General features: G+C 41.9%; 1 protein-coding gene across 1 annotated transcript; it reads right to left on the reverse strand.

Annotated features, from left to right (window-relative positions):
* Nucleotides 1-91: 91 nt before the first annotated feature.
* On the reverse strand, nucleotides 92-12027 carry slain1a (SLAIN motif family, member 1a). The gene is made up of 9 exons (XM_071478901.1): nucleotides 11358-12027; nucleotides 9633-9769; nucleotides 6797-6913; nucleotides 4969-5079; nucleotides 4565-4714; nucleotides 3719-4060; nucleotides 2697-2885; nucleotides 2181-2514; nucleotides 92-1008 (listed from the first exon to the last, which is right to left on the reverse strand). Exons 1-9 carry the CDS (start codon nucleotides 11807-11809, stop codon nucleotides 933-935), a joined length of 1908 nt encoding a protein of 635 aa, XP_071335002.1. The 5' UTR covers nucleotides 11810-12027; the 3' UTR covers nucleotides 92-932.
* Between the last annotated feature and the right edge of the window lie 16 nt (nucleotides 12028-12043).

The raw sequence follows: 12043 nt of genomic DNA on the forward strand, positions 1-12043 counted from the left end.
ATTTCCCTTTCAATGTCCATGATTTGTTACTTTAATCCAAATTAAAAAAAAAAAACTATATTATATAAGACAGACTGGGAAAATGCAAAAATATTTTGAAAGGCTTTTATTCACTTTAAAAATTCACCTTCCCTTTAAATTCTTGTCATCCATAAAAAGCATCAGGGCTCTATGTGCAATATCATTGCAGCGATTATGTTTATCAAAGAACATTAAAAATCTCAGCTGTCATGTAAACAATAATGAACAGAAACTAGCCGAAGGGTAAAACATGTACACTTACACAAATGTCATACTTTACTGAAGAAACAAAGCTGATCATTTATTTTAATGCGTTAATAATAATTCTGATTAAAAGTGCTGCGAGGTCCAGCCAATAAATATAACTGACATGAATTACACTGCTTTTTAACAGGCACAGGATGTAACAAAATCCCAACTTCAGGTTCAACTTCACATCTGACACCACAGTCTGACAAAAATTAAGAATTGTAAAATTAGTCAGATGAAATCATTTAAAGCATGTACAAAAGCATGGGCTATTTTTTCTAAGGTTTCAACTGGAGAGAAATGATCATTGTGTTGCATGAACTTATCCTTAACTATCCACAATGACAAAAACAAAAGACACATATCAAAGAAGAACCAGTTCACATTTAACAACTGATTATCAGAATATTGCCAGGTTGTTTCATAGTGTGTCAGTGTGTGTTTCAGCAGGTAGTAAGGTAAAGATCCAGCCTGCTGGACCCATACTGTTCTCGGTGTCTACTTAGTCCTTCACTAAAGAGTAGTGCTTTTTAGAAATGTTAACAGTCACTCTCTCTTGGGTCACAGCCCAAGACTCGGAACCCCTGACAGCAAAATTTGAAATCAGTTGGGTCCCACGCGGCGTTACCCTGTGCACCTCTTGAACTTCTGTTTGTTTGGGTTCAGTAGCAGCCATCTTTCCAGCTGCCATCCCTCAGGGCACTCAGGGCAGCCAGGCTCTTTGGGGGAGTCAGCAAACTGAAGATGGAAAGAAACAAGTCAACTTAAATATATGTCCTTAATAAAGTCAAATAAAATAATGTGCCATCCTTTCAAGTATCACAAAGAAGCTGGTTTGACTTGCCTTTCAAAGTCTAACCTTTAACGATAGCACCTCACTCTGGACAACCAGTGTAAATGTTTCCATATTGCATACAGCGTATGGCTGCAACTAACAGTTATTTTCATTATCGAACAATTAATTGATCAATCAATTATATGTTTGGTCAATAAAACATCAGAAAACAACAACAATGTCCCAAAATCCCAATACATTAAATGTATTACAAGATAAGACCGAGAACAGCAGCAAATTCTTACATTTGACAACCTGAAACAATCAAATGTTTTGTTTTTCAATCAACTAATCGATTAATCAACTAATAATACAGAATGTACTGCATATTAATCTTCATAGTATACTGTTTTTGCAATCGGTATACAAAAAAAATTAATGTATTTAACCCTTTTATAATAACAGGAAATGATACAGAAACAGGCATGTTAAACGTCAGCCAGTTTGCCACTTTAGAATACCACTGCATGATGTTTTTCACAAAAAGCAAAAATCAAGGGTTTTTTAGGAGACATAGTTTCAAGTATAGTTTATTTTGTCACGGTTCTTTTTCGAGTTTCAGCCGGCTACATTCTCAAAACCTGCTTAAAATGAGTATGTAGAATGGATCTGGGGCACAGCTCCAAATCCAGTTTCAAAACGCATGCTCCCAAGTTTTGCAGTACAGACTGAGAAAAGAGCCCTCTGCCAATTTAGCGATGCACTTCTCTAACACTGCAGCACATACAATGGACAGTAAAAAAACAAAATATCAAAATTGATTCAGCAGAACCAGAAATATTGTCTTTTTTTTAATTCCATGATTCCTTTTCAAAACCCCTACATTACCCAAAATGCAACAGGCTACAGAGGTGTGGTAAGCTTCTTCCTTTTAACTCCACACCTGCTTTTCAATTTAATTTTCAAATTTGTGGTCTTCTGACTCATGTTGCATCACTTAAGGCAGTTTATTAGACTTTGAGCTTCACATAGGTAGTGATACAACCCAAGACCTGTAAACAGACCTCGATGTGTATGAGTATGTATGAGGATGAGCTCCCAGTTAAACTCACTGAGTCGGTGTATCTGCTCTTACCTGCGTGTGGGTGGGGTAATTTTGCTTGCACGTGGAACTCCACTTGTTCCTATAAAGGAGGCGGGGCGAGGAAGGGAGCTGCGGAGGGCAGTCGGCTGGTTGGTGCTGGCTTTTAGGGGCTGTGGCACCGAACTGCTGCTGGGTTTCAGGGGCTGAGGCAGTGCGACGCTGCTTGGGATAGAGTGTAGACTGGCAGAGGTGGACAGAGAGGTGGAGGAAGGGCCCTGCTGCACTGTGGGGCTCACATAGGCTGTGGCTTTTAATGGGTGCCGGGGAGTGATGGGGAAGTTCGCCACGCTCTGTACTCGCTGAGTGAGCTGGCCTGGGGATGGAACTGAAACACAGCAAGAGAACAGTTAGATGAAAGTAACTCTTAACATCAGTGACAGTATTGCAATTACTGCATTTCAAATTGCCATGCCTTCAAAAAAAAAAACAGCGCTATATATTATCTCATGAATAAAAATGAGCCCTGAATGGCTGATTTATTCATAGACACGAGGAACAGAGTCTTACTGGAGGACTGGAGTCGTGCGAGCCCACTGGATGAGTCAAAGCTCTGGCTGCTCCGGAGGGAGGATATCGTTGGTAAGGAGGAGGGGCCGTGGGAGGGTGGGTTGATGGAGGAAGCCAGACATGGAATACTGGGAACACTGGGCATGCTGGGAGCTCGAATCAGGTTTGGCATGCTTCTCCGTAGTTTGTCTATGCAACCAAATCAACAAACCAGATCAGGTTTTGCAGGTGTTGACTTCATTTGAAGCTTTGGAAAATTTTGACTTGCATTTCAAATAGCAATGGAATAGTTTGATATTTTGGGACATATGGAAGTCACTGTTTCTAGTCAAGGATTAATTCTGCACATAACCTCCTATAAAACCATAACTTGTCTTTTTCTTTTTTGTTGTTTTTTGGATGAATTGGACAAACAATATATAACGTGTTGATGAGTGAGCTTTACATGTGCTGGTAAGGGGTTTTTGTTTCCTTTGGATCAAGCCAGACTAGCTTTTTCCTCTGGTTCCAGCCATTGTGCTAAGCTATGCTAACCAGCAGCTGGCTGTAAAGACTTTCTCTGAGTGTTATATTCTCATCTAACTCACAGCAAGAAAGAAATAAGTTTATTTCCCAAAATGTCAAAATATTCTAAGAATTGTGAAAATACACAGCATGTGAAATTGTCCTAATGGGGTAAAACATTTTCAGATTTGCTCCTCACTATGACAGTCAAATTTGTCTGAAACTACAACATCAGTCATGCAACTGATGGGACAGAGTACACTGACCCGAACTTGGGATGCTTTTAAAATCCTGTAACCAAGAGCACTCTTTAAATCCGTCTTGGCAAATAGAGAAATCGTCTGGACAGAATTTAGGGACAAATGTGGGTTATTCTGTCAAGATGCTTTCAGTCTGAATTGGGGCATTCATCTTTATTTCACAGAAAAAAATTCAGATGGTGTCGTAAAATTGTAATTTTGGAGGATATTCAGTGATCTTACAGTTGCAAGTGGACAAGGAATTCATTAGTCACTCACCTGTGCTATTCCTGTATGCTGTGTGTGTTTCTGTGGTCAGGCTGGAGGGTCCAGAGTACTGGGAGAGTCCACTGAGTGAAAACTGAGGGGTGGTCGAGCTGCGTCTGCAGTCTCTGATACTAGAGAAGGTGTGAGAGTGGGGCAGGCTGCCCCTCTGCATAGACCCTGTGCGGAACAGCCGAGGCTGGGGGGGAGGGAGCTGGTCGTACCCCTCGTCCTCCTCATCCTCCTCCTCCAGATCCATCTCACTGCGCCTCAGGGAGTGTAAGGAGAAGCTGGAGCTGCGACGGCTGGCTGTGGCCGTGGCTGTGGCTGAGGTAGAGGCATAGTCCTGTCGGAGGCCTACAAGGTGACAGTTCATTGTTTTTATCAGTGGAAAACACCAGCCTGAACCCCATGGACCCATATGGGGCACTCCTCATCCATTATTCAGTTACTGAATCAGTAGACCAGACTGATACAGGGAAGTTTTTTTTTCCCCTGAAATATTCTGCATAATTTAACAAGATTTTACTGTCTGCTCAAGTTCAGCTGTTCAAAGGTCAAACATTTGTCTTAGTTTTAGTGGTCCATCAGCAATGTAACAGAGTATTCCAAATCATTCTCTTCAGACGGCTGTGCATCGGTGTTTTATTATATAGATAGAGCAAACAGACAAACAGCATTGTGAAAGACAAAATGTAAAAGCAACACAAAAAAAACCATAGACATTTAGTGTATAGAAGGTAGAGGAGTATTTGCATGTTGATGTATTTACTTCAAACTTCAGGTGCTTTTTCATGAAGAGTATTTTTTTTTTCCTCTACCCCCTCTAATGCCTACAAGACATTTAGATAGTCCACTCACTCTCCTCCTGAAGTCGTGCCATGACCTCCACATCTGTCATGTCCTGTAGTTTGTAGCTCATAGTGATGGAGTCATCCTCGAGCTCTGACACGCCCACCTCGCTGTCCAGGGAAGACTGGGGGCTGATGGCTGCATGCCGGCGACCCACGTCTAAAAAATACACACAGGAGAGACACATGTATATCACTCTGATGTTTTAGTTTCCACAGCCAAGAACAAACAGGGGCAACTGCTGTGATGTTATCAACGTGCATATGTGATACAACACACAGAGAAGACGATTTCCTTAACAGATGGGATGTTTATGTGTTTATATACTTCACAGGTGGATGGTGACTGACACCAGATGAAACTGCAGAAATGAATGACAGAGCAGAGAAGATAGGTTGTCAGTGGGGTCTTACTGTGGAGAGTGGAGTTTGATAGGAAGGTGGGCGCTCTGTCACTGAGGCTGCAGCTGGCCCTGAGTGGGAGACTTGGCTGGAGAAAAGACTGACCAGATGACGGCAACGGGGCTTGAAAGGTGAGAAACACGGCAGAAGAGAGAGAAGATTCACACACCACTCATTCAAAACTCAAAACTCAACCTGCACTCACTGACAACTGTGTTCATATGAAATATGGATGAACGAGCAGAAGGATTTTTTTTTCCTGGTGGAGTTTGAGCTTGCTTGTCTCCATCTGTCCCAGAGCATGACCTTATAATCTCTTCCCTGCAAATTTCTGTAATCTGACTGTAAACTGCAAGTAACAGGTTGTTTAAGAATCTGGGTTATGTTTACACATTGAGCTCCCAAAGTATTTTGGAAGCAAAAGATGCTTTTGGACCCATCTCCTTTTTACATCGGATGTGAAAATGGGGCAAAGGGGTATGAGATTCAGGGAGAGAGCTGGTTTGAATTTGAGCAATGATTGTTGTGCCTGCAGTTTCACAGACTTTAAATGTTAGCTAATTAGCCTTCATTTGCACATTTCTGTGAACATTTCTGTTATGGTGTTAGATTTTGGAACAAGGGCAGGAATGGCCTGAAGGTTAGAAATGTGTGCTTGACTCCCCACGCTGGCAGGATCAAACTAGATGGGGAAAATGAAAAAGCAGTGCTGTTCAACAGATCAGGCTGTGGTTGTATTGGGCAGTGTCAAGGTATGACTGTGTGTAACTTTGTGAATGTGGAGAAGCTAACATCAGCATAATAATATACTCACAATGACAATGCAAACATGCTGATGGTGAGCAGATATAATGTTTACCATATTCACTATCTCAATTTAGCCTGTTAGCATGTTAATATTTGGTGATTAGCACAAAGTACAGCTCAGGTTGATGGGAAACCCCAATAGATTTGCAAGCAAGTGGTGCTAATTTAAGTATTGGACAAATTTCAATTTTGACCTGACTGTGGTGCTAGATAAAAAGTCAAAAGATCACAGCTATTATAATTCATCCTGAGGGGGACATGAATGTCTGTGCAAGATTTTATGCCAACCCATCCAATAGTCATTGAGGCATTTAACTCAACGCAAGTGACGTCCACCTCATGACAAGACTAAAGGAAAAAGGAAATTGGATTCATCTTTGTGCCAATCCATCTGATAGATGTTAAGATATTTCACAGGGTCATCTGCATAAGAGGGAAAAATCAGGGGATCACCCATTTCATTAGGATTCATCCTCTTGGGACCATGAATCTCTCGATGAAATTTCATGGCAGTAAATCAAATCATTTTTGAGATATTTTAGTCTGGACCAAAGTGGCAAACCAAGCAATGGACTGACACTGCCATGCCTAGAGCCACACGGTTATTATGGCTACAAATAAGATTATAAGAAACATAATAAAAGATACCGGTAAAAGTGTTTGATTAAATGATCAATCTGTCATAATGAAATAGTCATAGTTTTTTGTCAACTTCTCAGTTGATTAACTCAATTAATCACTGCAGCACCACAACAATGCCAAGATCAGCAGCATTTTCCCTCCTGCACAGATGAAATAGTAGTCTTATTTTAATTGCTGCTCTTTGATACATGATAAAAATAGACCAGTCACCCCAGTTAGGCCACTGAAAAGATCAGTGTGAGTTCAGTGATTAGGCCATAAGTATGTAGCTGCATTGGATAAATACTCAAACCCTTACATCTACAAATGATCCTTAGAAGCCCATCAGAAGTTACTGTGACTCTTTTGTCATCAGCATGAGTTACACACATGTGTGGTGTGTTTGTGTTACCTGGGGACTCGGTTAGTGCAGCAGATTTAGTGTAAGGCAGGACGGGGCAGCTGAGGGTGGAGAGCCCTTCTATGCAGCTGTATGGACGGACGGAGGAGACTCCTCGCCACCGCTTAGCTAGACACAAGATTTTAGTGAAGGACAAGTTAGTCTGATTGCTTTACTACACAAGACACTCTCATACACATACACATGCACGCATACAGTACATTGATTATATTTGAACTCGCTCCAGCCAAATGCTAATCTGCTTTTTACAGATCAGTATTGATGTTTTAAATGATTGGGTCATGGCTCAGACAGAAGAGGCTGATACAGTAAGACGAGGTTTAGCTTATCACTGCGGCTTATTGGGCTAAACTACAGATTTTTCGGGGGGGGGGGGGACTTGGGATAAGCAGGGATTTTGCATGTAGGCTACATCTCATTCCCAAAATCAGAATTAGATCTACTATGGACTACTTTGGGGTTCAAAGGTTACATTTATACCGCTTAAATTTGATTTGTATAAATTTCATGAAACAACATCATAACATATCTATACCTATATCTATATCAGGTCTATAAGGTGTAACTTATCATGGTTAAAAGATAATTAATTAACAACATAATTAATTGAATTTATAGATCAGTAGTATCAACCACATAAGGAAAGCTTGACAACCCATTGATTTTCGGTTGCTAGGCTTTTTCTATCAGCTCAAATATTGTCTTATTAAATGACAATTAAAGGAATTAGTTACGACTTATAAACTATTGAAATATGCTGTATCAGAAAGTGGTGGTGTTCTTTTTTTACTAGCTCATGCTGATTAGCAGTGAATAGATTAGCCTTGGAATGACATGACTGAGTTGAGATAATGTGTCTTCAAAGTGTAAACATTGAGTTCACCCCCACTGATCGGTAGTCTGAGTGGCACACACCTGACAGAGTGGAGCATTTGGCATTCCTGACACAATTAGGCTCAAACACTACTGGATAAAACTAGCATTCACAGCAAGTTACACAAACAACAGCCACTGGAGCTCAGGGACAAGGATGTATTCATGACCCATAGGAGGAGAGCCAACCTTCACTGAATACAGCTTTAGAGAAAGAAGGGGACCTTGAACCGTACACACACTAACGAACATCCAAACAAACAACAACTAATATGCAGAATTGAATCACAGAGTGGACACAACAGGCCTGCAAATACATAAGAGATCTTCGAAAACTCTTTTAAAATTTTAAAATCAAAGCGCAGACATGCATGCACGCAGTATTCACCGACGTGTGCAACAGTATGTGCTTTGATGGTAGAAGAGGCTGTTTTGAGCAGCCGAGTGCTGGGCAAATCTGCCTCAAAAACCCAGTTAATGTAAGCATGGTTTCTATGGCAACCATATCCTTTTGCAGGAGTGTAGAAAGAGTGAAGCACCAAATCTAAAACTGGGTCCAGCAGCAAAAATCATTTCGTAGCACACTAGTATCCTGATTATAAAGGGTGTTTTCTAGTATCCTGGTTATGTTTTAGTGCATATATACATCATATCCTTGCTGCAGAAAACCCACTATGCTTAGAAACACAGGAAATTACAGCATGTAAATGACGTATCCAGGTCGACCATGAGTGCAGGTGCAACCTCAACTTGAGTTATGTAGTTTTTCATCAGAAAAACAAAAATGTGATAATATGATGATTAATGATTTCATGACTAAAAGTTTGACAGTGGTAATAATAAGCTGATAAACTGTATCTTCAGTCTTGCCCTCCATTACCGTAGATCAAATGCAAAATCTAGCCAAAACCCCAAGTGGGTTCGTCTTCAGCTGCTGAAATGACACAGTCGCTACAGAAATGACAAATTGGACAGTCGGATGTGGATGAGTCAAAGACGGCAACACCACAGACCATCAGCAACCCGGATAATGTCATAATCATATATTCAGCTGAATAGCCAGGTTTCACAATGTTCTGTGCAAATGTTCCAGTGTATTCTAAATATAATCAAAACCAGGACAAGACTCAAATCCAGGACACGAGTGTGCATGTAAAATTCCTAAAGAGAGGTCATTGTAATATTGGTTGCTCACCAAGCTTTACATGGGGTGCCACCTTTGTGCTGTGACTAATATACTGTAGGATATAGGTAGATGTTTTCATTCAGGTGTCAGGAGACGGATCGGCACACTGTGTTACAGCTGATGAGTTATATTTCAATAAAGACAATTCAAAGTGGATTTTTTTTCACTTTTGAATTGTGCTTTTTTAACATTCCTTTAATAAATCGAAGATGTGTGTATATGTACATACAGTATAAACCACATGTTGATGGTGTTGTGTAATAATGGTGATACTTTCAGAGTTTTATAATCATCTCTACACTCCTCTACACTGTTTCCCACTTAACACAGTAATGCCACCCAACAGCACAGCATGAGTTCCTCAAAATGGAGCTGTTTTTTTTTTTTTTTTATATATATCTGCACAATAGCAAATCCCTTAAACGGATCTTAATTGTTCTCTGGCGATAGTGAAATGTGTAAAAATGGGAGTCAATCCAGCTCCACTAGAACAGAAATAATCACTGTGGGAAGTTGGCTGAAGTACTTTAAAGCCCATAAATTTAGAGAGAGTGAGTTAAACGGTCAAATGGTTCAAAACGACTGAGCTGTGTGAAGTGAAATGCTCCCACGGCTCAGAAACTGTAGCTGAAATCCTGCTGCACGTGGAGACATTTTGTGGGTGAAGTGTGTCACAGCTTATAATCACATGTCAGCAAGCCAGAGAGACAGATGTCCAGATGTGGCTGCAGATGAAGGCTGTTAATCTGACTGCTAAGTACACTGTACCTTGGTCCAGTCTGTGACACAGGGTCATCTTGGCCAGCTCCACCTCAGGCCCAGGGTGGTCCAGTACCTGCCTGCACCACTGGAGAGGACTGAGGACACTCTCACCCTGCAGCTTGGCTTTGGGACTCACATAGAGCCTGGATAACAAAGCAGAACCCACAGTTTAGTCCTGCCACCTTTCACTTTTATAGCACAGTATAGCACAATGAATTTACAGTGAGAACTGAAGTGAAACAAGCTGGAGGCCGCTGTATTTTATTGGCAGAACAATCTGTGTCCACGTAAAATAGTAGCAAGAGATCTTGAGGGTTGAGTTTTACAGTGGCAGTATTTCTCAGATGCACGGCCCAGTAAGGTAAAGCCTGTTTATAGCAAAGGTAAACCCGTTAGCTGTGTAAAGGGAGTGATTGCCATGAAATCCAAATGCCAATAAAGTTCAAAATTTCCACAAAGAGCAATCACCAGTTTATTGGAAACAACATGAACCATGAAACCAGCAGTGTAACATAAAAATCCAAGTGGTGACAGATTCATTCACCACAGTGATGTATAGGATGAGAGTAAAACTGCTACTGGAGGGTTGGGGATATTATCTCTTCTCACTGCGGCAGGTAGAAACTCAATTAGTCAGTTAATACATTAGACTATCAACATGAGATTAATCAGCAACTATAAGGATAATCGATCAGTCATTTCAGTCAGATTTCAAGCAAAAATGCCAACTATTCTCATGGTTTCAGCTTCTGAAATTTACTGCTTTTCTTTGTCATATATGATAATGAAATGAAAATCTTTGGGGTTTTGGATTTTATACACCAAATGATGAATGGATGAATTGAGAAATAATCAAAAGACATTGCTAGATACTTGAGCCAGACAAAAACTGAAAGAACCTGGAAACTGGATCTTCATTTCAACCAAATACATAGACGTGTGTGACGATGCTACACTGGAGTGACAGGTTCCCAATAACAGACTAAACTGCATTGTAAAAAATGATGTGTCACCTCTGTGTCGAAGTAGAAGACTATGAACCAAGCAGAACTGAGCTGTTATTCAGTAACCAGGCCATTGTGTTACACTGACTTGGCGGATCAGTTAGTTATGTGAAATGGACTGAGGATATACCGACACACTGGATGTGCGCTGGATCCCATCAGTGCTGCCTTCAGCTGTGTGCTACATTTTTCCACATCATCACATCAGATACATAAAGCTGCAAACGGTTCAGCAGTCAGCATGTCAGTGTGTGAGCTCCCTAAGTCAGCAGATACAGCATTTCAAAGTAGTTCAGCCTGGGGCTGCACACTGCTCACAAAGCCGAGCTGTTTGATCACAAGCTGAAGGGGGTCACTGTTTCTAATTTCATCCCAGTGCTGTCTTACTCTCAACTCATACCTATGCTGCAGACACGGTGCATTCTGGGATGCCCAAAGCTTGTGTCAGATCTGGTTTTGTTCTTTCTCCTCCTGCAAAAAGTCACCCTGTTTACCAGTGTCTACGAGTCTCCTCTTCTCGCAGAGGAATCGATAATGGGATCAATAAGAGGATGGCTGCCAGGGTCCTATTACACATGATGTCTCAAAACTGTGGCTCGTTACAGTCTTGTGGCCTGTGAAGCATCTGCTTGGTCATTAAAACACAAAGGACGCGGGTTTCTATTGTAAATTCACAAACACATACTGCAACAGAGTGGTGCACAGTGGATATAAGCAGAGGAGTTACCAGCTATCAGGCTCTCCGACAGGGAGCACGGTGTTGAGGTCCAAAACATCAACCTCATCCAAAACAGTTGTGGCTCCAGCGGCGCTGCTGTCCTCCCCAGCGGCGTCCGGAGACACCGAGCTCGGCTGGAAATAGGCGAACGGCTCCTCCGCTGAGCCCCGGGGTCCGGGGGCACACGGATGCGACTGTGTCGGACTCGAAATGCCATATTTAGTGGAGAAAAGGTCCCCCGGACAGGCTGCGCCCCCATGCACACACGACAGCGAGGGCTGGAGACGAGGGCCGATGGAGCAATTGTTTACAGCGTTCGCCCGTGTCCGCAATTGTTCGTTTTGCTTCTCTAATTTTCGGACCAATTCCTGAAGCTTTAGCACCTCCAGCTCCGCGTTAGTGATTTTGTTGTTGCCATTGACGTCTGCCATCATCTGGGGGTTCAACACTTCTGCTTCCATTTGGTAAAAAGCACATTGAGAGGGGCAGAAAGCACGGCCCGCCTGCAGAAGGTCCTACTCAATTCAGAGAGGGTGTCCAGATTCCCCTGTTTAAAGCCACTACACAGACACGCACACACACACGCACACACACACACACTCACTCACACGAAGATAGCACACACTGATGCTGCTGCTGCTGCTGCTGGTATGACTGCACAGCTTCCATCTCATTGGTCAGCAGCTCGGAGTTCA

This window comes from Trachinotus anak, unplaced genomic scaffold, assembly GCF_046630095.1.
Source record: "Trachinotus anak isolate AG129_WGS33_773 ecotype Australia unplaced genomic scaffold, CSIRO_AGI_Tana_v1 ptg000001l, whole genome shotgun sequence".
In the NCBI taxonomy this organism is placed as follows: domain Eukaryota; kingdom Metazoa; phylum Chordata; class Actinopteri; order Carangiformes; family Carangidae; genus Trachinotus; species Trachinotus anak.

What these genes read in the sequence shown, in the direction of transcription:
- slain1a (XM_071478901.1), bottom strand. Translation starts at nt 11,809, where the DNA reads ATGGAAGCAGAAGTGTTGAACCCCCAGATGATGGCAGACGTCAATGGC. An exon ending in TGCACTAACCGAGTCCCCAG is followed by an intron (nt 5,080 to 6,796) that starts GTAACACAAACA and finishes TCACCTTTCAAG; the next exon opens with CCCCGTTGCCGTCATCTGGT. An exon ending in AGCATACAGGAATAGCACAG is followed by an intron (nt 2,886 to 3,718) that starts GTGAGTGACTAA and finishes TTGGTTGCATAG; the next exon opens with ACAAACTACGGAGAAGCATG.